The 26,717-nt window shown below is 38.1% G+C and overlaps 1 protein-coding gene across 2 annotated transcripts; it reads right to left on the bottom strand.

Annotated features, from left to right (window-relative positions):
* Positions 1–243: 243 nt before the first annotated feature.
* Positions 244–24,131, bottom strand: LOC113538280 (F-box/LRR-repeat protein 3). Of its 2 annotated transcripts, XM_034312040.2 has the most exons (6): positions 23,846–24,131; positions 23,368–23,468; positions 18,239–18,632; positions 17,989–18,111; positions 10,976–11,147; positions 244–7,999 (listed from the first exon to the last, which is right to left on the bottom strand). In XM_034312040.2, the coding sequence occupies exons 3-6, from the start codon at positions 18,629–18,631 to the stop codon at positions 7,356–7,358; spliced, it is 1,332 nt and encodes a 443-aa protein (XP_034167931.1). In that variant the 5' UTR covers position 18,632; positions 23,368–23,468; positions 23,846–24,131; the 3' UTR covers positions 244–7,355. The 2 variants fall into 2 exon arrangements, with proteins under 2 accessions (XP_034167931.1, XP_026789019.2); XM_026933218.3 differs by lacking the exon at positions 23,368–23,468.
* Between the last annotated feature and the right edge of the window lie 2,586 nt (positions 24,132–26,717).

Raw genomic sequence — 26,717 nt, 5'->3', positions numbered from 1 at the left:
GCTATTAATAGTATTATTAAATAGCATCCAAAATAAATAACTCTTTTTCAACATTTATAGAAAACAACATTCAAATATGAGGCATAGTTTTATGAAAATGGAATAGGAATTCCTAGTTGGCTAGATGTCAGCGACATAGTACTATGTTGTGTATCCATTAAAGTTGCTAAGAAGTCCATCTGAAATTAAAATGGTGAAAACTTAAAATTGCAACAAAGTATGACTACTCAGTTTCCTCAGTAGTATATTTGTATATGTTTTAATACAAATAAAATGACAGACAATTATTACATTCACAAAATTTACTCCAAAACAACAAAAACACTTCCATGACATTAAGTGCCACTTCTGCTTTAAAATGCTTTAAGGAAACATACACAAAAATATTTATCAAACTGGCTCAAAAGACATTAAAGAAATCTTGAAAGAACACAGTTGTGCTTTGGAACAAGCTCACACCTTACTTACTACCAAGAAAAATAATCAAGAGAAATATTCATACAATTTCATTACTATTATGTACATGTAAGCAATACAACTTTAAATAAAGTGCAGGGCAGAATGATTAAAAGATTAAAAGAACATAAATATCTAATTACAATTATAATCAAACTAAACTAAATGAGGGACATGTGCATTCACTTAAACAGGGGGTTAGAATTCATGGTACATTGACAGATATAGTATGTTGGCTGGCCAAGCCTGCTAAGTGCTTATAGGGCTTTCATGGTGCAAACCAATGAAAAGTCAACGCTGTGAGAAACATTTGTGAGAAAGCCTTAACACATGCATGCAGGTACTGAAAGTAATTTAGAGAACTAAAAGTGGATCCTGCAACTATGCACTTTTGAGATGGTCAAGGTGCCTGTAAAAGTGCTTTCATTAAGTGTGGAGTAAAAAAAAAAAAAAAGAGCAGGAATAAGACAGATAAGACATAAGATAATAAGACAGAAAGCAATGGCAAAGTCGATCAGGAGCACATAAGAGCATCACATGCCTACAAGGAACTCAGATTGAACATTAGCTATCTGTAATATGGTTCTCAGTCTACCGATGTCATTTTGTCAGTTTATCTGAAAGTTGGACAAGAAAACATGGAAGAAAAAGAAAAATCAAGTAATTTTGTATATGTACAAAATGTAGTCAGAAAGGAATAACTGTCCTAAAAACAGCAAAATTGTTCTGCATACATATAAAAATAAGTGTTTCCTTTTTTACACAGGTTTTTATACAGAATAAAACACATGACCAATTTTCTATAATATTCAGTAAGAAAATACAAAGTCCCTTTCCCAAAGATGAAAGGAAATAATAAGAACTATAGCAAAACATTGGTGTGGATCTGTTAGTGTTTAATAAACTGTAAAAGATGTTCATGTGTGCATAATTTGGGACTTGGGAATCTAGTAAACCAGTGTTCAACCCATAAAAGTAACTAGTTTCTCAGCTGCACACACCCGACCTGAGCCTCTTTTCATAAAATTCCAGCAAAGATTTCACATTTGAAGAGAATATGAAACATGGGTCATAATTAGTGCTTGTCTTTCCTTTTAGATTAACATGGATGCTTGTCGACTGGCAAAAGTGGGCTACAGTGATCATGTCCAGTTCTTCCTGCCCCACAACTGCTGAGCCAGATGAGCACATTCCACTTTTATGTCTTTGAGTCTTAAACTTTTGGTCATACAGCAGCAAAAATGATTTTAGACAGTACTTTGACTGTGCTGCAGGTTTTCTTTTTGACTCTGTAATCCTGTACACTGCATGTGAAAGCCCAGAAATATTATCACTTAAAGGGATACTCCGGCCCAAAAAAAAAAAAAAAACATTGATATATGTGTTACATGTGTTGCATCTTACAGCGATGGCACAGTGGCTCTGCAGCAAGATTTGACCGTTTACATACTGGGGAAACCCCCTTCGGATTACAAAATTTGAAAAACTACAATGGTCGTGTGGGGAATGTGGGGAGAAAGGGGAAATGGGGGGTGATGCTCACTAGCTAATGGTATATTCAGGAAAGCCAGACAGCTAGCTGAGTACTGCTAATAAGCAATCACTTTGCTTTGTATGTAGATTACTGCAGTGGAGCTAATGGATTACTGAAGTGACAGAAATGATTCAAGGATGAGGATTTTTTCTGAGTTACTGCTGTACAGTGACATCCATCCATACAGGTTCAAGCCAGAATATACAGAACTGTACCAGTGAGAAGAGCAGCAGGAAACAAGCAGAGACTAAATATAAGTCTTTCAATTACACTGAGTCAAATAAGTGAAGTTAGCAACAACACGAATAACTACCATAATTTTAGCTAGCAATATTACATGATCATTTACCTTGGTGTTAGTGACTTTACTAGCCATCTTACTAGTAGTTACATGAGTGAAGCCAAGCATTTGCTAGAGGAGATTAGCTAGTTCTTCTAGCACAGTTCGGCTCCTTTTGCTTGTTTGGGCACGCATGCAACTGTTCTCTGCTCTCCGTTTTGTACTAAACACATGGAATCACCATTTTCTTTACAATTTTTGGCAGAAGACCCAGTATTTCCACTTTCAAATATCTTTCATAGTCCTCCAGTTTGAAGTGTTGGCTGCAAAATCATAAATACTTTTCATTTTTGGTGGTGTATAGACCGCTTTGGTGTTCGTAAACAAAATGATCCATTTACCCTAAAACCCGTGTCCTAAGAGTGCTATCCTTCCTTCAGTTGTCTTCTGTTGGAAAGGTGTCCGATTCAATAGTATGCAGGAAACAAATATATTTACGAACACCCAACAGCTCACCGTGACATTTTAGAAAACAAATTCTGGCTTGCGGTTTTTGCGAGTGAGGCAGGCTATTCCTCACTGAAAGTGTCTCACTGAAAGTTCCAGACTGCTTGATCACAGTAGGGATTACTGATGGATGAATTACATATTTGCACAATTCTTGCTAGGTATTATAGTTTCACTACACTGATGTTTGAAACCAGGAAACCAAAAGAAAATCATGAATTCTGACACTAAGTGATATAATATCAGGCAACAGAATAATACATACAGTACCATGACAAAAATATATTAAATTCTAGTTTTATGCTGTAATGATCGTTTGAAGTGCAGAATTACAGTGTTAATTAGAGGGCATTACCATACATGCTAATAATATCTCCACTGAATGAACCAACTGAACATACAATCTGTTTTACATACAGCCTCCTAACTGATCATAAATTGATCATACATTGATAAGAAATTGTCATTTTCATTACTTTCCTTTACAAAATCCTTTCAGTTGGTGCGTGCCATAAATCTCTGACCCACACACACCACCAGAAGTTGCGTATAATCATTGGTGATGCTCAGCCAGGTAATGAAGGCATTTTATGCTCCTGCTTGTGTCAAGCGCTCTCTCCCTTCAGTCATTTTCAGAAATAATATACATCAGTAAGTTGGGTGATTGACTTAGCCAGACACATTCCAATCTTAGGCTCTGGAGAAATTCCATAGCTGTTATAGAGTAGAATGTTTCATGTTGTCCTGCTGCAAGGTGAAGGATCATCCATTCTGAGTTATTTGACTGAATCTGTGGAGTTACTACTGTATGCTTTTCAAGTCATGCTGCAGTCACACCTTCAATAATGACAAGTTCCATTGACATTCATACATATACACGCAATCACTTTTCATAGATAAGGTGGTTATGCTTTTGCTTATGAACATTTAGTTCTCATCTCATTTATTCATCATCATTTATTCATCTTCATTAACTGCTTTATACTGGTCAGGGATCTGGATCTGGAGCCTATCTCAGGAACACTGGGCATGAGGCAGGAATCCACCATGGATGGGACTCCAGTCCATTGCAGGACACCTTCACTCAGGTTCACACACTCATTCATACCTAAGGAAAATTTAGTTGCCAATCTACATGGTATTGAGGGATTGGAGGAAACCAGAGAACCCAGAAGAAGCTGGTGCAGACTCATCTCATCTGTACATAAGAATTTGTCACAGAACTCTACAAGCTTTTCTGTTTGCATTTGGTCATAAACAATATTTGAGCTCATATTGGTGTATTCCTTCCACATTCTCTATGGTAGTCTTTGACACATCTAAGCCTACACCCTGTATACAGCTTTTAATTTGTTTACCAGTTTTTCTTCCTGAAAATATTCTTCAGTCATCCATAACTGCAGTCTGACAAGTTGTTTGCTATTACTCAGTAAATATTGAGCTTAAAACAAATGATTTAGATTAAAAGATTAAGACAAATGATTTTCTTCTAATGTTTTGATTGAGCCTATGGTTGATTTATTTTGAGTCTCCAGCCTCAAATTTGGTCCTCATGTTGACAAGCAACAGCAACAGATACAAATGCCATTCATTAGGATTGAATAAACATTTAGTTTGCTCTTACGCATAAACTAACAACAAAAGACCTGGTCAAGATATAATAACCAATCAACCAATTTCCCAATAATGTATTAAGTATGTTCACATGAAAAGTTGCTTATCAACAGAATTCATGCTTTGTCATTTTACCTGTTTGTTTTGTGTGTTTCACAGATACATTTGATTGCATACTTTTGCTTCTCATTAAGACTGTTTAGTTGACTAGTGTATTATAATCAGTAAACAGAATTCAAGTCTCTGATTCAGCGTGAAAATCAGAATTGTTCCTGAAGTGGCAGACCTTTACATGATCCTTACAAAACTGTACCAACTGAAAGCTTGCTGTCCTCTCAAAACAGTAATTTGGCTTAAACAGCAGTTTGTCTTAACATTAAATGTGATTAATTAATGATGTATTAATTATTAAAAATCTCATTGACACTGAGACTGATTGCATTGCTCATACTGATTAATTGACGTTCGCCTTAATCTCAACTACGCCTACTATCAAAAGCAAAAATATAATTTATAATTCAGTTATTCATTCCTACTCTCCAATACCTTACCTTGAATTTCTGTGCTACCCTCTGCCACCTTGCAAATGTACACTTTTTTAACAGACATATATCAAATCAAAAGCCACAAAAAGCAATAATGAAATGTCAATAAATAAGGTTAATCAGAAAGCAGTTTGACACATTTACTTGCTGAAAACGTCCTCTTAATGTGGAGCATAATTTATGTTTAGCATTCTCATCACTTACGGTTCCAGAAAAACAAACAAACAAAACAAAATTGGAGACACAAAGGGAGCAGAATAAAGTTTACATGTATACATAAATAGAATATTATCCAGAAGGACTGTGAAGGTTTTCAGTCAGACAGGTTATGTTGAATGTTTCACAATAGTAAGTCTTTATGACTGGAAAAATCCCCACTATTTAATCACTGTAATTTATGTCTCTGACAAAAATATTGATATGACACCTCCTTCACAGAGTTCACAGAGAAAGATGCTCAAGACACTGGGCTCTTTAGCATGTAGAAAGGAGAATGGCACTTTAGAGACTGAATTTTACAGGAAGCCAACTCACATTAGTTAGTATTTGCTATCTGACTTCCACCAGAAAACAAAATAGTGGGTAGAAGTGGTAAAAATGACAACAAAAGGTAAATAGTGTTGAATAGTGATGAATAGTGCAAACATCTGAGAAAAATCTTAAAAGCATATGCAAACTGGGATTTTATCAAAATAGCTACAAGAAGATTAATCCATGTATTTCAAACTGAGAAACACACTTACAAACCATTTCTTAAGCACACATACATGTACAATCTCACTCACTTTCAGTAAAAGCTTTATGCTGATCAGGTTCACGGTGGATCCGGAGCCTATCCCGGTAACACTGGGCACAAGGAAGGCTTGTGAGATTGTGTGCAATATGCCATTGTCCTAACATGCCCAATAACTATAGTCCGTGGTTTAGGAGGTGTGTAGGCTGCAGCCAGTGCACGTGTGAACAGGGTATTGCTGCAGCAACACCAAGAAGGGAAAAGAAGGGAGCGTGGTCAGACATACATAACATGTATCATGTACATGTTACATCACTACAGCAGACAAAATACGAGAAGCTAGTTACTTCTCGCTGTAGCTGCAATTGCTAGCATTAGTGTTTAATTGTTAACAAGGTCAGGAATGCTTACAAAACTGAAGTCAGGATAGTAAATAAGCCTAACAAGTTATTAGCTGTAACTAATCTCATTATAAAATTGAAATAAAGCTACACGTGCATGTGTTTGCTTTCTTGTATAATGAAATAGCCCCGATAAACTTCATTTTCTTATTTTAAATCTCCAATAATGTTTTGCAAGTGGAGACACTGATACCTTTATCTGTTTGGAACAATCAAGGGAAGCTAAGAAGCCTCAAAGAAAAATGTTTTGTTGCTCTGCCCCAAAAATCAGACAGCAGACTATTAAGGTTTGTAGAGGACTATAAAATAGACTAAAAGGAAACACTTAATAAGAGATACAACTATTAAGAGACATAACTTTTTTTTTTCTATCTTAAATCTGCAGAAAGCACATTTTCCAACAGCCATTTACACTGTCCAACTGGATAGCCATCAGGATAGTTAGAATGTGTTGGTGGATGCACCGCCAGTCCATACCAAGGCACTGTTCTTACACACATTCACACACTCAGTCACTCCTTGGGGCAATTTTGCATCTTCAATCCACCTACCTGCAGAGAACCTGGAGGAACCCCACGTGAACATGGAGAGAAATGCAAAACCTAAAACAGACAGTAACTCAAGCTCAGATCGAACCCAGGACCATGGAGCTGTTAGATGGCAATGCTACCCACTGCGGGCAAATTCTCCAGGTCCTGACACAGCTGTCTACCTGGACCTGAAGGATAAGAGACACTCTTCTGAAAATGATTTACACATTCTAGACAGCTATGTCAAACTGGATTAACCATCTCTGAATGGGGGGCTTTTTACCCACCCATCAACTATAAAAAAAAAATACCACCCCTTCTCTTTTTTCTACTAAGTATAGATGTAATTAAGTGTTTAAATGGTGGGGATTTACTAGCAAAATATCTTCATGATTGAAAAAGTCATGTAGTCAGTAATACTACTATGAGATACTCGGAATGGCAGAGGAGTAATAATTTACAGAGGCTAAAACAACTTTCAGACGTTTAAAAGAAATTATTCAACACATGACTAAATTGAATTTGAGTTCACACCAGACCAGTTAAGAGGGTGTTACTTGTAGTGACAGTTGGTTAAAGCTGCAGTGTTTCTAAAATTTCAACTAAAAAAACTCCCAGTAATACTGCAAATTCAGTGAAATGTGTGTAATTTCTCAAGGAATATTCACTCCTTTGTGAGGTGAGTAAGTTGTGAGTAGGGCAAGGCTTGGTTTGCAGAAGTGGGTAAACCCTGTGCACAGTGATGTGGCTGTACCCTACCAGGTGGGCATCATATCAGGGAACCAGACACGGCCCAGGTGCTTTGACACCTCCCAGTGGATGTCGTCGAGACCATATTTGTGGTCGGGCACTAGCACCTCCTCCATGATGGAGAGCTGAGAGAGGCGGCGGCCGCACATCTTTACAAACTCCACAAATGCGCTGCAGGAGACCTCACACTCCCCTAGGCCGATGGCAGACAGATGTTGACAGCGCTCAGCAATGCGAATCAGCTCCTCGTCGAGAGGCCGCAAGCCGTTGGCACATACTACTAGCTCAATCAAGCGAGGGCACGTCATCCCCACGCGGCCCAGCACCTCCTTGCTCACAGAGCGGCCGAAGTAGAGGTGTGTGACAGGCACCTCATCACAGAAGAATGGCCCAAACTCATCCTCATACAGGAAGAAGTACATGACAAGGCTGAACTTGGGCGAGTGGCGAACCATGGCCTCCCAGCTGCTGCGCTTGATGGTATGGAACTGCATCTGCCCTGGGTTCTCACTCACCACATCAATCCGTAGATGCTCCAGGTGCACGTGACGCTCAGATGACAACGCCAGCAGCAGCTCATCACTCAGCAGATGGTAGTTAAGTGCTAGCTCACGTAGGCCATGGCACTGGTCAGCCACACACAGAATGCCTGAAGAAGTCAGGAAAGGGAAAGCAGCAAGACAAAGCAATTTAGAGATAAACAAATGTTATGAACTCAAATGTACCACATTTAGATTTTAATTTAGATTTAATCCCAAGAGAATGGTGTGATGAGTTGTACTGCACTACATCTGTATGTAATTTAATTGGGCCTACTACAATTCCCAACTGTAAGCAGGCGTCTTGTCTTGTCTTTTTTTTTTTTCTTACAATTTTACATGCTAACGTATTATGGAAGTCCACTGTACATGATTAAAGCAGAATTTGTATGGACTCATCTCAGAATTTTAGAAAATCTAGAAGATCACAAGTTCAAATACCGACAATGCCACAGCCATACATTGCCAGGAGCACAAGAATGCAAAATTGTGATCTCTGAATGAGAGGGATTGTATTACTCTCTCAGACCTCTACGGTGTGAGAGTTTTCACACACACACACTCTCGCAACTACAAATTATTCTGTGCAAAGCTAAACATTAATTCACATTCGTCATCAAATTACAAACATTAACTATGTACTTCTTGGACCACTCCGGTCTGTCCTGAAGCTTGAGCACCTTAACTCTGGTGCGCTGTCGAGAGTGTGTTGTCAAGGAAACAGTGCAGCTTTTTCTCTTGCTAATTAACAATGCTAGATGAAGTTAACTAGAATAAGAAACAATGATAAGGTATTTTTCTGCGCTAAATGTTACCTCAACAAGCCAACACCATGACACACCATCCTCAGAGAAGAAACCACCTTTAGAGGACGATTCACTGTCAGAATCTAATGTCTCACCATTTATGGCTAGAGGTAGCTCCAGTGTTAGCACAACTGACAGGCCTTCTAAGCTAACACAAAAATCTACTGATTTAACACATGATAGGTTAAAGATTTACCTTTTTATGACTAAGCCAACAAGGTTATGTTCTGCATGAACTGTCAAGCTGCAGATGAAATGCTGGCAAGAAAGATGCCCTAAATAACCGGTAATTAAATTTTTAAATGGGATAAAGTTTTTATGCATAGCCTGTCAAAAACACAAATTGCATGTTGAGATGTTTATCTTCCCAAGACTTTATATGTATGCCAAACTGGACACACTGCAGACAATCTTCATTTATATGCACATCACATGTGTGTTGATCCTAAGTTGTGCTCATGCTGGGTGCATGGTATAGTGTCAAAATTACCATAACAAAACATGACTCCAGTCAGCGTGTTCAGCTTTCTGTGTTTTTAATGATTTTTAAATTATTTCCTCATAGCAAAACAGTCAGCGAGACGTTATTTGTGATACGCAATAAAGCTGCTCAGGCATTCATTTGCTCAACATTCAGGAGCGTAGATGCTCTCATTGATGAAAGTAACAAAACACACACACATTATCCATTGGTAGAATGCATTTACTCATCTTTTAACATTACCAATATTACAGAGCACTGTCTGTGAATAACTGCACAAGAAAACCATGTGTATGTTCTGCATCCTTGCTGAGTACTGGACCAATTTCAAATGCTGAGCCAACTTTACTGAGGTAAATTCCTGTCCCCATCTGGCTTAAAATGTTAGTTTTAACTAATCTCATAATCATTTTAAATACATTAAAATGGGCAATATGAACTATGTCTCAAACACACATGCGTAGAACACACATGCAGATTCTGGTATTGTGAGCAATCAGACAGAAAGGTTTACTATTAATAGCCTTATTATTCTTCTATTTAATAGATTATTAAAAATACATCAATCCATCTCCTTAATCTCCTAGGATTTTGGACTGGCCTCAGTCGGGTTAATCGATATCAATTGAGGTGTATAGGCTATAATTTATTATTCTGAGCTCTCAGTCAGATTATTACCAGATTATTAGACAGCATCTAAATAAATGACGTAGCTAATGAACGTGAGATTGTTTACATAACCATTTTGGTTTGTTTTAATAGCTTTCTATAAGTCTGCTTTAGTTTATTTTTATTTTTTTTTTACAAATGTGTTTTGATTATTTGTCTCTAGAATTTTCATTAAATTCATTAGTAGTTTCTAAATTCTCAGATATGAATGTATGAAGCAAAATTTTTGTACAGGTAGTTTATTTTTGAACAATAAAACAGGTTTTCATATGTGTGCTACAAAACCTTTCTTTGGGTTGACTCTCCCCAATCAAACAATGCGACACTAGCCAATCATGGGTGTCTGCTCTGCAAGCTCATGTATGCAGAAGAGGGCAGTTAGCGCCCAGCTACAGGGTTTGCCCTTGCTCAACAGTGGTACCTACCAAAACCACAAATTTGATTTATCTACACAAATAACAAATAAAAAACACGTGTCTCAGAGGAAACAAGTATTTGCCCTCACCCTCCCCGACTGGTAGTGGTCGTATGTGAGGGGAGCGATGGCTAGTTAGTGGGAACTGGAAGATGACCAAATTGTGGAGAAAATGGGGGAAAAAATAAGAATAATATGTACTTCCAAAACTCTTCTAATATGTTTAATAATAGGAGATCAAGAAAATCAAGAAAATTTCAGCAGGTAAGGCAAACAAGAATGGCATAAAATTAAACGTCACGTTAAATGTCTTGACTAAAGGGTATCTATTATGTCCTATCCAAAGAGTATTCCCACCTTGTGCCCAGTGTTCCTGGGCTAGGATCCAGATCTACAGCAACTCTGACCAGGATAAAGCAGTTATTGAAAATGAATGAATGAATGAATGAATGAATGAATGCTTTCTATATACTGTAAAACAGAAAGACTGTACCATGACCCAGCAAAGATTTCCCACCATCTTAATGGTAACCATTCCAGTCTAAGACATAAAATGGACACGATAACTTATTATCAATATCAACCTATATTTAAATCATGATACATAGATTATTGACCCAATACTGACTATGTGTAATTTCTAAGCATAAAGCAAAGATTAATGAATACACATTCTCAAGTGCCCGCTCATGCTGTGTGTCTACCTTCCTCTTACCTGCAGGTGAGACATGAGGGCAGCTGCTCATCTTCAGCAGCTTGAGTGTGTCGCTATTATTGGCCACAAGAACTTTGAGTGAAGGGTCATCTACTGGTGTGTCATCAATCTTCAGTGAGGACAGGGACTTGGAGTTTACAAAAACCACAGTCAGGGCTGAGATGAAATGAGACTAACACAAAGAGAGACAGAGAGCATATGACTTTTAAATTAAAGTCCAACATTCAGTATACCCTAAAGAAACAATTAAAGGCTCGTACATGAAAAGGAAGTAAATACCTAATACATTCACAGAAAGTTATGCAGGATTAAAAAAAAAATAAGGACAGACAACTAATCGAACTGACTGTGACTTTCCACGGAAAAGCTATGGAACTCCATACCACTCATTCAAGATTCCCGACCCGTTGCATTGGGGATACAAGTTTAGTATTTTTAACATGAAATACAAAATTTTGTTCCATGTTACATATTGTGCCTTGAATGTTTTCCAAAACCATCTGTCCTGTTTGAGCCATCTAACACATTGATCAATATTTAAGAAATTTAAACATTTTAAAATTCAGCTGGCAGCCTGGCCTGCCAAAACCAACCCCGGCTGATACCAATCTTCTTTACGTTAAAATAATTAATTGCCTATACAAATTTTTTTTTACCTTTAATGAGCAACTTTTCCTGATGAAAATAAAGTGCACCAGGTTAAAGAATCTTTTCCAAATTATATTATATAATTTAATATTAAAATATAAATGTGTGTGCACCATCCAGTGATGAGGTTTTCTCAGTCTGCAAGTAACTGCTGAGCCTCGAGCATCTTTGAGCTTCTCAGTGACGAATCGTGTAGTGTGAATCCCCCTGTGATGAGATGCAAGTACAGCAATGAGAAACAGCTAGTGACGGCCCTGAAGGAAATCAAGTTTATCTGTTCTCGTGCACTGCAGATTCCTGTATCCAGTTAATCTTTTATCCACTTGTGTGGGAGCATGAGGTAATAATGCTTCTATATGAACTTATTTGGCATATCATACCCAAATGGTTAAGAAGAACAAAAATAAACACAAACATGACATGATTCCTACCAGTGCACAGCATAAAAATAGCTATGCTTCTTTTCACTATACGCTGCCTGTGTTTCCCTAACCAACATTTCCTCTACATTTTTTTTCATATTTCTATTTTTTCTTGTTTCTGCACAAATTAGTGACAGTCACATGCTGGGCAGCTCTTGTGTTTATTTTTGTGAGTGGGACTGGGGGTCAGGCTCACTTCGGTGGTGATCCCTCCAGATGAAACATGGTGTAGTGAGTGTACCTTGTCTGCAACTGATCTTGTAGTGTGCACTCCCCAATAACACCACACAACTTATCACAAGCAATTCATATCATGTAGTGTGAAAGGGATTTGGAAAGTCGTGCAGTGTGCACTCGTCCTTTATTGGCATATAGAACAGCTATATTTAGACTAATCTGCTGCTCGCCTGTCAGCACCTATCAGGGCGAAAATCAACCACATTTATGGTCACTGGCCGAGTAATCGTGCAGCCTTACTAAATAGCTGAATTTAACTCTAAATACATTTATCATTTCACTAAACACATTTACAAAAAAATAATTCCAAAAAATTGATGTGATGATGATATGACATAGAATGTATACGTACATGCTAATGTAATCCTTGCAGGCAGACAGAAAAACAGAATTTTACCACAAAAACTACTGTATGTCAGTGGATGGATCAGTTCAATGCATAAATAGTAATATAGGGCGATATATCAGAATTTTAGTTTTCATTTCCTGATATTTACATCTAGAAGTGACCAAATATATTGAAACATGACAATTAAAACAATTAATAGCTCTGAACATCTACTCTTGGTTTGAGCCCTGGGTTTGGCCTGTGAAGACTGTATTTGTTGTTAAAAAGGATAAACCAACATGAAGACCAGAAAGCTGTCTATGGGAGAAAAGCAAGCCATTCTGATGCTGAGAAAAGCGGGGAATCAATCAGAGCCACTGAACAAGCATTGCCAATACAACAAATTGGAATGTCCTGAAATATGCCCCAAAACACACTGCCAACACAACGAAGGACTTCATCAGGGAAAAGAAAGTTTTAGACTGGCCAAGTCAATCACCAGACCTTAACCCAACTGAGCATGCATGTCACCTCCTGAAGAATCCCTCCAAAACAAACAACAACTGAAAGAAGCTGTGGTACATCACATCACAAAAGAAGAATGCAACAGTTTGATGATCAGTGGGTCGCCTGCTTGGTGCAGTTATTACAAGCAGGGGAGATATAAACAAATATCTAATAAGTGTTATTTACTTTAAGACTATCTGTTCCTATACTTTTACTCATCTAAAAATTGAGTGCTCTGCACTCAAAGGTGACATGTTCTATGTTGTTTAACACAATAAATGTAAATACCAGGAAATTCAAGCTGAAATTCTGATCTATTGCCTTATATTCATCATTTAAAATATTTTCTGGATGCACCGTATATGGGTCATTCAACAAAAGTGGATCAAATTCAGAGCTGGAAAGGGGAAAGATTGGAAAGGGTTTCTCCTTACCCTTCTTAAATTCTTGTACCATTATACCGAACCATAATTGGAGTGTATAAATTCACTAAATGTGCACATTAAAAATTGATGATGTATTTTCAGAATTTTACCAAATTTGTTACATGTCCTTGAATTTGTAAATACCAATACAAAGTAATTAAAGAAAAACAGTGATTTAAAAAAAAATCCAAAAAGGAGTTTTTCATTTTTATGCTTAGATAGCAATAATACATTTTTCTATATTCTTTAGCAACAGTTTTAAGTGTCATGTAATTTTATATTTTTTAATCCCCTCTTAGGTTTTAATTTATGAAACAATCTGAAAAATTAACCCATTTTTTTCTTTTAAAAATAACAAATACAGGATTTCCAGCTTGGTTTACTATGGGGCATAATAATAATATAATTCCCTATATTTTGGGAAGTTGTTTAAGGATGGTGGCTCCTACTGGAGTCAGCATTGCTGTTTCTATGGGTTGGAAACCTTTGCTGTGCATTAGAATGGGTACCTTGAGGGAAGGGTGGGATCACAGCTTGTTTTTTTCCCCCCTCCTCCATTCTATCATGGGGTCAGGGGGTACGAACCCTTTCCTCAGTCTTCTATAGGTAGGATCGTTAATGGCCAAGGTTTCAGGTGATTTAAGTGACCATAGCTGTACCTCTATTAGATTTGTTAGTTGGAATATTAAAGGTAGGGGCAGTCCTAGTAAACGAAACACACTTAAGGAATCAAGATCATCTTAACCTAAGGTGTCCATGGATAGGGGATGTTTTCCATTCTAATTTTAATTCTAAAGCTAGAAGGGTTGCAATTATAATTAATAGACGTGATCAACTCTCTTGCACCAAAGTTATAGTGAATAGCAATGGTAGGTATCTTATTATTGCTGGTTAATTATTCAATTAACAACCCAGTGTTGCTGGTAAAATGTGTATGCGCCAAATTTTGTTGGTTTTTAAATTATTCGAGAGACTTCCCTTCTTAGACAATCATAATTTAATATTTGGTGGAAATTTAAATTGTGTTATTAATCCGGCTTTTGATCGTTCAAATCCTCGAACACTGACATTAACAGACATTGTTATGATTACATTATGATTAAAACTGGTTGTGCAGATCCTTGGAGATTCGATAAAGAATTCTTCCTTTTCTCAATCATCAGTCATACTCTTGCACTGATTACTTTTTTTTTATAGACAACACCCTTGCTTCTAAAATAGAGTCTTCCAAATATCATGCCATTGTTCTATCTGACCATGCACCCCTTAGTCTAGATGATAAACTAGCAGTCCAATCTTTTTAGTTCTTTTAGTTCTATTTAGTTCTCTTCTGTTGTCTGATGACAACTTTAATCATTTCATCTCAATGTCTATTGATAATTTCATTGCTGTAAATCAAAATGGTAGTGTAACATTCTCATTTTATGGGAATCATTAAAAGCATATCTACAATGTCAGATAACTTCCTATTCAGAATATCTGAGAAAAAGGTATAAAATATGGATCAAACAATTCATTTCATCAATTTTTGATCAATTTTGATCAATTAATAGCAAAGAGCTCATCTCCACAATTGTTAAAGTGCTGACTCGATCTGCTAACTGAGTTTGACCTCCTTACCACTAATTAAGCTGAATGCTTAATATATTAGATATATTAGTCTCAGGTACAATTTCTACAGTTTTATAAGGAAATGAGCTGTAAGTGTTACTGAGCATCTTGCAGAACCAGCCACAGTTCTTCTGGAGACTTCGACTGTCGTACTTGCTTCTTATTTTTGCAGCAAAACCCAGCAGCCTTCATGTTTTTTTGTCTGAAAAGTGTCTCTTATGTAATATGCTGCTTTCTTTACTGACATACACACATTTGTATGTAACATTTAATTCTGTGCTGGAAAACTAATGTTTGGAAATATAAAAAGTTTTTGCACTGAATCAATAATGTAGATGTCATAAAATAAAAATCTATAAAAAGTTTGTACTAAAAAAAAAAAATAGGGTGTCTAAGACTTTTACACAGTGCTGTAGATTCTGGTCTAACCACTTTATGACTATTTCTGCAATTCTTAAAATTAAAATTGATGTCTGCCCCAGTATAGCAATTTTTGGGGTGCCATTGGATTTACCTCAGTATAACACAAAGCAATTAGATACTCTGGCCTTTACATATTTAATAGCCAGGTACCGTCTGATGCTCCAGTGGAAATCCTCCAGACCACCAACTGTATCTCAGTAGCTTAAATACACCAGACATTAAAATGGGAGACACATTTTCAATTTTAAAAATTAATTATAACATTTTTAAAGACCTGACAATGACATTCCAACTCAGTTTCAATAAAAACCTGAAAATATGAGAAAATCTTGTTTAAAAAATTAGCAAAAAAATATTTTGCCGATTTCTTTTTCGGTGAAATTTTAGGGATTAGACTGAGGGGGACACGTCACGCTCAATAGAGTAGTGCATATAAACTCAATTTTTGTAATTAAATTTATCAATGGATTATTTTAAACATTTCAACTCTATGTATATGCATTAAACTTACTTTAGAAGTATGCTTCCATTTCTACCATTTTGCAGCAATAGGTATGATAGCACAGTAAGTGTGCTCCTGCATTGGTCTCTAAAAACCCTCTGAATTCAAGTGCTATTTTGCATATATTCACCCTATTTAGGTGTGCAGTGAACGGGGATAAATCCAAAAAGGGGAGGTTCAATCAAGAGAGTACTAATACAAAGGCACATGCTTCCAAACTCCACAGACTAAGAGGCGTTTCCACTTCAACACAGGCAACGTCACCTTTCACAAGCTGCAGAGGATTTGAAAGTGGCAGTTCCCTTTGGAATCCGTTCCCGAAAGCAAGTCCAAAGGCATCACAGAGTAAACCCTCACCAAGCTTTTTCCCTGGAAAACTACTGGAGGAATTGCCACAGGCTGAGGCGGGGTTAAGACTGACCCCCAGACAAACGCAAGAAGCTGCGTAAGCTGCGGGGATTCTGTAGGTTAGCCCCAGAGGATACTGAGATGGATGAGTAAGCTGATTTAAAAAGCCATGACCCTGTATATGCTTGAATGGGACTTGACTTCTCAGGTTAAGGCCACGGTGAGGTTTTTCCCCATTTTCTGAAAATACTCTCCATATTTTTCTTCATTTCTGGATAAAGTAGTAAACTTCCCTGAACTTTATTTGTTGGCAGGATGACTGGCCATTATACTGGATTATGAACAATGCATCACTATTACCCATTTTTCCAGGATCCAACCTTGGAGGGCTTATTATTGGAGGCAGGGAATACAAAGTATGTCTATATGCAGATGATGCCAGACTTGGGTATACCTAAGTTGATGAATATTTTTTCATGTTTGTCCTTTTTAACCCTGTTACAAAACTGTGTAAAAACAAAGTTTGAAAATTTTTACATTTCTGCATAAAAAAAATCTACTATAAAATACAGTACGTGTTTATGAACTAAACAAAGTCAATATTTCATGCAACAATTCTTTCCTTTTTAAAAATGCATCAGTAGCCTCAGGTACATTTTTGTACACTAAAGATCTTGGAGAATCTTCCAGTTCTTCTGGAGACACACTGTCACACTTGCTGTTGCTGTTTTGTGGGCAAAACCCAACATCCTTCATTATGTTTTTGTCTGAAAAGTGGTGCATTATGTAATTTTTTTTGTTGGAACAGTAATGTTTGGAAATCTACAATGTTTTTGTACTGACTCAATAATGCAGAAATCATACAACAAACATCTCAAACAAAATTTGTACTAAAAAAAAAAAAAAAAAAAGAAAATTAGGGTGCCTGTGTATCATCATCGGGTCACAGGCTTCAACAGTGATTTTGTTGTAATGGGTTTTATGTCACAGGCTCAGCAGATTTTAGTTGCTGATGATTCAAAACCAGACGATTACAGGAAGTCATGATGATGTGTAATTTTAGAGTGAAAGCAGGGGTAATGTTAAGCTAGTTTGCTTCTTTTCCCCCCGAGATGTGTGTCATGCAACAGTAAGCAAATACATGAGGCAAGTGACTGCTACTTAATACTATTAAAAGCTCCTCAGTTTTTTTGCCAGTCAAAGAGACCATACATATGCCTTCTTGGTTTATACTGGCTCACAAGACATGAATTCACAGGTCAAAGTTCAACTAGATAAAATCAGTACAAAAATAACTGCTCCTGCAAACAACTCATCTTACATGTCTTGGATCATTTCCCTTCATTGAAATTACTTTTCCGCTGGGCAAATTTTGGTCCAAACAAGCAGAAGGATTTCAGGTGTCTCCTGTATCACCACAGTAGGTAGCCGAAAATTACACCGCTAAAGTGTATTGTTGGTACCTCTGCAGACTGAGCCTGTTTATAGTGACTCTGCTTTCATCTACTACTGAAGGTTCGCATCCTCCTCCTCCTGAGAGGTGTACAGGTGGTTGTGTTTACCTTAGGCAACTCCATGAAGCTGGGTCGTGCTGTGGATATAAGCCCCAAGGTTTTGAGCGAGCAGTTCACCAGTTGAGACAGGATATCGCAGGCTGCTTCTGCAGACTCAGTGCTACTGTCCACCTGAGAGGTCCAAAAACATGCACACACATTGCTGAATGTGAAATCATATCTTTTTACAGGAAAGTCACTACACCACAGCTTACACAAATATCTAATGTGTTAGAAACTACCTAACACATGCTCTTACCTTGAAGCTGACATACTGAAGGTGGTTGGAGTGTCTCTTGATGATTTGCTTAATGAGGTCTGGGTGTGTGGCCTTCAAGTAAGAGCTGGCAGGCTGGTTGAGCTCAAACTCGAAGCACCTCCAGAGCTCAGGCATGTGGAAAGCTTGGTTCCAGCTCCTGCACACCTGTGAGGCGAATGCCCGATCCAGCAAGGGCAGATACTGGAAAATCTGTAACAGGATCTCCTGAGGCAAGCAGCCCCAGTCTACTCTGGTTTCTGGGCTGCAGATCCCCTGCTCCTGCAGCGGCTCCTCTGAACCCTCTCTACGAAGCTTTTTGCAGGTTTCAGGGAAACCAGGGCTTGGGCCTCCTCCATCCTCCTGCAGATCTCCTCTCTTCTGCCCTCTTTTCATTCTAGGAAAAGAGTGGGTAGATGATGAATGAGGCTTGGGTTTGAGAGCAAAAGATGAATATGAGACGATAGATCAGAATTTAAACTTTCATGTCCTAATAATTACATCTAGATGTGTTGAAAAACTTGGCACATTTTATTTAAACACACCCTTTTGTCAAGTGATCAAAAATACATTGAACATGTGACTGACAGGTGTTTCTTGTTGCCCAGGTGTGCCCTGTTAGATTGATTGTTTAAACAATAGCTCTGAATGTCTATTCTTGGCTTGAGCCCTGGGTTTCACCTGTGAAGACTGCATTTGTTATTAAAAAGGATAAACCAACATGAAGACCAGAGAACTGTCTCTGGGAGGAAAGCAAGCCATTTTGAAGCTGAGAAAAGAAGGAAAATTGATCAGAGTCATTGCACAAGCATTGGGCATAGCCGATACAACAAATTGGAATGTCCTGAAAAAGAAAGAAACGACTACTACTAACAAACCAGACATGAAACAGTTTGGCCAAGGAAAACAACAGCAGTTCATGACAAAAACATTGTGAGAGCTGTGAAGAAAAACCCAAAAACAACCTCCAAAGGACAGGGGTGAAGGTATCCACTGCTTGAAGATGATTTCAAGAGCAGAAAAATAGAGCCCATACCACAAGATGCAAACCACTCATCAGCAGTAAGAATCAGAAGGCCAGATTGGAATTTGTACAGACATACAGAGATGAGCTAGAAAAGTTCTGGAACCAAGATTAACCTCTACCGAAGTGATGGAAAGGTCAAGGTGTGGAAAAAGAAAGGATCTGCTCATGATCCATAACATATGAGCTCATCGGTCAAGCGCAGTGGAGGCAGTGTCATGGCTTGGGCTTGCATGTCTGTTTCTGTGACGGACTCACTAATCATCACTAATGATGGTAGCAGCAGAATAAATTCAGAAAAATTTACAAAGAAATGCATCCAATCTAACAGGGAGGAACATCATTACGCAGCAAAACAGTGACCCAAAACACAGTGCCAACACAACAAAGGACTTCATCAGGAGAAAAAAGTGGAAGGTTTTAGATTGATAACATCTCTTTACCTAACCACTTTCCTTCTCCTTCTGCCGAGCTACACTCCTGAGCTGCCGGTGATCCAGACCTCCCCCCCTTCACTCTGGACCTGTCCACCGGCAATGCTTCATACTGCCACGAAAACGCTTCAGCTGTTTTCCATGGACTACACCAACACACATTGTGCTCACACACACGCACACTACAGTGTAAACCCATATGAGGATGGGTTCTCTGTTGAGCCTGGTTCCTCTCAAGGTTTCTTCCTATCACCATCTCAGGGAGTTTTTCCTTGCCACCGTCGCCCTGCTTGCTCATCAGAGACGTCACACACACACACTTCACTTTACTTTTGTTTGTGTAAAGCTGCTTTGAGACAATGACCTTTGTAAAAAGCGCTATACAAATAAAAATGAAATGAATTGAATAACCAGACCTTAATCCACTGGATAAACAACAACTGAAAGAAGCTGCGGTACAAGCCGGGAAAAGCATCACAAAAGAAGAAAGCAACAGTTTAGTGATGTCAGTGGGTTGCTGGCAAACAAATATTAAGGGGTATTTACTTTAAGACTATTTGTTCCAATACTTTTGCTCACCTAAAAACTGGATGGTCTCCTACCAAAGGTGCCATATTATAAGTTGTTTAACATACAGTCTAGTCCATAAGTATTTGTACTAAAATTTGGAAAGAATAAAGTGGACCATGGAAGACAACTAAAGTGGATGATCACAGAATTCTTTCCTTGTTGAAGACAAACCCCTTCACAACATCAAGCCAAGTTAAAAACACTCTCGAGGAGGTGATGACCTTCTTCGCTTGCACCCACACCTCTCTGGACCACATATTAAAAGTTCCCATGAACAGCTACCAACTGCAAGTTCAGCACTTTGAATCAACTCCAGACATTTTATCTCCTTAATTTGTCATGAAATAATGAGGAAACAGACAACAGCTGGCCATGAAACTGCTTATCAGGCAACTGTCCAGTTACTTTTGAGCCTGTGAAAATGTAGGGACTTTATGTTATAAAAAAAAGACTACAATTTCTAAACAGTTAATGGAATATTTTTGTTAAATCCCTTGAATTAAAGCTGAAGATCTACACTTCAATCACATCTTGATTGCTTCATTTTTAAATTCATTGTGGTGGTGTACAGAGGCAAAATTCTGAAAATTGTGTCACTGTCCAAATACTTATGGACCCAACTGTAACTGGATGTAAATATCAGGAAATGAAACCTGAAATTCTGATCTTATATTCTTCTTTTAATTTCAAACCTAAACGTCCAGTGCATAGCAAAAACAAATAATTGGTCTTGCGGTTCCAATACTTTTAGAGGGAACAGTATATACAGATCCTCTCATTAACTGTCGAAACCTGTGAATCCACAAACTCATAATGTTTTTAGTTACCATCATTTAGAAGCACATGGTTGTGTGCTTCTGCTTGTCAGCCAGCTATTGAGCTCAGCAACTCTGCTATACATGTCAATACTTACCAGCCCTATTTGGAGGCTGATGTCAGCAGCTGCTACTGTTTTATTAAGCAGACCAAGACAACATGGTTCAAATAGTGAAGTGACTTGTGGCCAAGTACAGTGACCCATACTCAGAATTTGTGCTCTGCATTTAACCCATCCAAGTGCACACACACACTGTGAACACACACCCGGAGCAGTGCGCAGCCTTTTTTGCTGCGGCGCCCGGGGAGCAGTTGGGGGTTCGGAGCCTTGCTCAAGGGTCTCACCTCAGTCGTGGTATTGAGGGTGGGAGAGAGAGCGCTGGTCATTCACTCCCCCCACCTACAATCCCTGCCGGACCTGAGACTCAAACCCACGACCTTCAGGTTCACCTTCGGGTTGCAAGTCCGACTCCATTAGGCCACGACTGCCCCAAAAAATATGGTAACGCTTCACGATTTTGCTGTCATGGTTTAGTAGGTACTTTTTCTTTGCCATTGCTGCATACACCTGATTTACATGTAACATGGCTACATCTTTGGCACCATGCTCCACTGGAGAAATGCTCAACTGTGCTGAAGACTTTCACAAATCAGATTATGAAAAAAAATCTCGAAGGTAAGCTTTTTCATCATCAGTTGGACATGTAATGAACATGTGAGGTTCATCTGAAACTGCTAAAATTTACAGTTCTGAAAGTCCTACAAAATCAATACATTGGTAATTGGTAAAAAGGCTACACACACATCCAACTAATAGAGATTTACCCTGTTATAATGGTCTACTATAAGAAACTAACTTTCAAGTGAGTATTCACAAAGTGAATATCTACATAGCATCCTCAAGCACCCTACAGTGTGTTTACCTGTTGTTTAAAATAGCCTCACATAGGCTTGTGTGATACTGATTTTTTCCCTGATCACAATTTTTCATTTTAAAACATCACAATAAATGATTTAATGGTCCAGAACCTTTTGCCTAAAAAAAGACAGCAAAACACTCGTTTACCCGTCTTTTCTAGGCTACCAGTTCTGGACCATTAAAATTTCCATGAAAATTTCCACCATTTCAGTTTTAAGGAGAGTGCATGCAGCACTGTTACCAGCTGTGCACTTGAGAACTATGGCAATCACGATAACTCAACTGGATTGGGGATTTTTAAGTGATTCTGCAGTAATACGCAGTAAGCAGTTAAAAAAAAAACCATAATATAATCCTTTTACAAATCAGTTTGCCGACATCACTGTTGATTCTGCTTAGTATTGAGCAGGAGAGAGGAGGAGAGAACAGGAGCATGAAGTCCACAAAAAAAAAAAAAAAAAAACAAAACACCAAGTGTTTAATCAACTTCTAATTATCATAATTATTAACATTATTTGAAAAGTGTTAGGCCTACAGTGAAGTGTCAAATCTATTTTATCTTTCTGGGTCAAAATCTTTGTTCATTTTTTTCTGTTTTTTTTTCTTGTCTAATGTTAGCTAGCTGAACATATACTGATCAATTTTATTTCAAATTAATGAAATCAAAATATTCTACATTTCCCATGATAGAGTGCAAGAGCACATGGGGGAAGTGGGTACACCTGCCAGGAAGTGTCACTCCAAATTCACATGATTTCAGTCCGATTAAATCGATAAACATCACTGGATATTGTGGTAATGTAATATTGTTACAGTTACAGACTAGCTTCACATCTATTGATATATTCAATAACACACATCTGTTCTTTAATGGCATGGTTTCCACAGATACTGATAACTTCTGGGAAATTAAGTATCAGCTGATTTTACCGACTAACATTCAGTGGTTGAGTACAACACAGATTCAATCTCGCACCACACAGGAAAAGTCTCTCTCTCTCTCTCTCTCTCTCTCTCTCTCTCTCTGCGGGAACTAAAGGTTCTGTGTAGGTTTCAAACAGGACCCCTTTACAAATCTACAACTATTAAACATCCAAACAACCTTGTCAGGGCACATGGCTGATTCACCAGCAAGAAAACAGCAACAGTTCAATAAAAATGATTTAATGCACTGATTTAAAGTCCATCATGAACATCACTGTCGAGTAAACTGTCAAATGTAATGTCATACACTTCTAACCAAGCTGTAAAAACTGTTTTTCACTGATATAATGGTGAAAATAGTTTGTCACCGATGTCATCAAAAGGTTTAGTATTTTATATACATTGTCGTAAATGCAGAACAGCTCTAAGAAAAGTACAGACTCACTTGCAGTGAATTTAATGCAGCCTCAGCCTGAGAAGCAGCCTGTAGTATAGTCACTGCACAGGCGACCACGCCCCCTACATCATAGCCATGGCAACGCCGACCTTGGCATGAACAGATCGGCAATTAAAAACAACCAATTTTACTCAAAAAGGAAAACATTATGTGTTTATTAAACAAACTACTTCATGCGTCGGTCTATCTTCAGTTCAAAAACAGACGCACGTCCGCGTTATTTTTCCCACCCATTTATGGGCATTTATTTACTCGTCAATCTCAGAAGGCGACGTTTTGTCGGAATACGGGCGGAGAAAATAACTCACTCGTCCAGCTACTCGTTTGGCAGCATACACAGCGCAAATCAGTCCTGACCACAGGAGCAGGTCAAATGCCCGGAAGTAATGCCCTCAATAATGATAACTAAATGACTAATAATGCTAGAGCAAACGGTGGTAGTGCAAAACCTCCGCTGTCCTGCTACCTGGATTATGTTGGAACGGCAGTTAGGAAGGCGCTCAGCTCTGTCCTCAGCCCGGGCCTGCGCTTGAATACTTCATCCGAGCGGACCAGCTGATCACGATCATTTGCTCTCAGTCGGCGGGGTCGGAGCAGTGAGATCAGCCACTTAAATCCGTCGTTTTGGTGGAGATTGTTCCTTTATTTTCCTCTCTGCGATCTTGTGACCTAGTTACTTTGCTGATCCAGTCTGCAGAGCTCCCAGAACGCTGAAAATGGCGATGTGTTGTGCTTTGCGAGAGCAGTGCATTATGGGTAAATACGAGCATTCACTTCAGTGTTTTTACACTAGGGGGCAGACGCTCAGCGCTTTCTTCCTTTGTGTGCACCAGATGTGAGCAGATATCTCCAGCTGCAGCTGTCGTTAGTAATAGCTTTATTTGTGATAAGTGTATATTAGTTAGCTCTCTGAGGGAGAAGATTGCAGCATTAGAGGTGCACATCCAGATGCTAGAGAGGGTTAGTGAGAGTGAGAGCAGCGTACTTGCTGTAAAGTCTACACTGTGTGCACAATTATTAGGCAAGTTGTATTTTTGAGGATAAATTTTGTTATTGTACAAATACAGTGCTCTTGGTCAATCCAAAATATTAACAAACCCTCAAATCTGAACATATAAGTAGTAAAAGTGAAGTTTTGGCTTTCTTAAGAGAATATCTACATGTACACCAGTATTAGGCAACTATTAGTGTGCAGAATTATTATGCAACTAAATGACAAAGATTTACCCATCTCACTTGTTTATTTTCACCTGTCAAAGTGAGAATAATAAACAAACTCAAAATAAACATTAATAAACATTTCTGAAATTTCAAAAAGAAAACCTCAGTGACCAATATATCCACCCTTCTTTTCAATAACAGTCACAAGCCTTCCATTCACAGAGTCAGTCAGTTTCTTGATCTGCTCAGAATCAACTTTTTGTGCAGCCACAACCACAGCCTCCCAGACACCTCCCAGGTGTACTGTTTACCTTCACTATAAATTTCCTGCTTAAGAAGGGCCCAAAAGTTCTCAGTAGGGTTTAAGTCAGATGAAGAAGGGGGCCATGTCATTAGTTTTTCATCTTTAAGGCCTTTACTGGCCAGCCACGCAGTGGAGTACTTTGATGCATGTGATGGAGCGTTGTCTTGCATAAAAATCAAAGTCTTCTTGAAAGATGCAGACTTTTTCCTGTACCACTGCTTGAAGAAAGTGTTTTCTAAAAATTGGCAGTAGGTCTGAGAGTTAATTTTGAGTCCATTTTCAACCCGAAAAGGTCCAACTACTTCATCTTTAATAATACCTGCCCATACCAGTACCCCACCTCCACCTTGCTGGCGTCTGAGTCGAAGCAGTTATATAAATCAGTCCTGTCTAGGAAGCAGAAGAAGAGGCATCGAAGTTATTTATAATGAAATTCTACATCACACAAAAACATGGTCATGAATTTGATGCATTCTTTATACTTTACACTAACTGTTCTTTATACTAACATAACATACGTAGCCACAAAAATAAGTCTACTCAGTCAATTCCACTAATTATTATTTACAGACCCCAGGGCTGTATTCTGAATTTCTTTGTGAATTTGCAAATTTCATCTTAAACCTGGTTGTTTCTGTAGACAAAGCCTTACTTGTTGGAGACTTTAATATTCATTTTGATAATCCACTCCACACGACCTCCTAAGAACAGTGTTTGTGTCCATTCTAGATTCAGTAGGGGTTAATCAGAACGTAATAGGAACCACTAATAATGGTAGTCACACTCTTGATTTAATACTAACATTCAGATTAATATAAAAAATTCAGTCACGCTTCCACAGTCTGAAGCTATCTCAGATCATTACCTCATCTCATTGAAAATATGTCTTAGATATAATATATGCACTTCGCCACACTACTGCGTCAAACTCACGTTAGCTACTGCACATAGTTTTATCAATATCTCAAGGAGTTATCAACTTTAATTGGATCACCGTCTGACCCCAGAGAACCTGATCAGGCAACTTGAATACTTAGAATCAAACCTCTGCTACATTCCTGATAATGCAGCAGAAGTATAATATAATATAACATATATAACGTGCAAAATCAAATATGCGGACCAGTGATTCGCTGTGGCAACCCCTAATGGGAGCAGCCAAAAGAGGAACAACAACTTCATGTGTGGTAAGGTAGTTCAGTGGAGAGAACATTGCTATCACACAACTTCAAGGTCTGGGGTTTGATCCTGAGCCTGTGTGGAGTTTAATTTTATTATAGGGCTTTGGTTATACATGATCAAGACATGTTGGCTGTAATGCAAATCTATTAATTCACCTGGAACCAATTAACTGGGGAAAAGTAATTGAATTTTCACTCATTTCAATTCAATAGTTCATTGAATTTTCTTGAATCAATTGTGTACATTGGTTCCACACAAATGAAATATTTAACTTCAACATAAATTCATCTCTTACAATGAATGAATTGATTTACACGACCATAGTTTTAAATGCAGTTTGCTTCATTTGTTTTCGTACAGCTAACATGATTAATAGAAGCAATGTACAACCTCACACAGACAGTTACCTGAACTGAGGCACTAACCTAAGACACCGATGTTGCGAAGTGGCCACGCTGTACAACTACACACTACACAACCACACCACCAAGCCATGAACAACTTTATTAATAAAGTTAACACCGAGGTAGTAGGTCACACTTACTCTATCTAAATCAAAGTCTTTTTTGTATAGAAATTAGTGGCCTGTCTTTTTGAGGTCGAACTGCACACAAGTTCTGAATAATAAAATACTTAGTGAATAACAAATGGGTCAGGTTACTCGTTAACTTACGAACAAGTTTCCGTACTA

This window comes from Pangasianodon hypophthalmus, chromosome 2, assembly GCF_027358585.1.
Source record: "Pangasianodon hypophthalmus isolate fPanHyp1 chromosome 2, fPanHyp1.pri, whole genome shotgun sequence".
In the NCBI taxonomy this organism is placed as follows: domain Eukaryota; kingdom Metazoa; phylum Chordata; class Actinopteri; order Siluriformes; family Pangasiidae; genus Pangasianodon; species Pangasianodon hypophthalmus.
This window is presented reverse-complemented; position numbering and strand designations above follow the sequence as displayed.

Coding starts and splice junctions, on each gene's coding strand:
- LOC113538280 (XM_034312040.2), bottom strand. CDS start 18,631: ATGAAAAGAGGGCAGAAGAGAGGAGATCTGCAGGAGGATGGAGGAGGC. Junction 18,112..18,238: donor TTCAGTATGTCAGCTTCAAG/GTAAGAGCATGT, acceptor TGGACCTCTCAG/GTGGACAGTAGCACTGAGTC. Junction 8,000..10,975: donor CCCTCATGTCTCACCTGCAG/GTAAGAGGAAGG, acceptor TGACTTCTTCAG/GCATTCTGTGTGTGGCTGAC.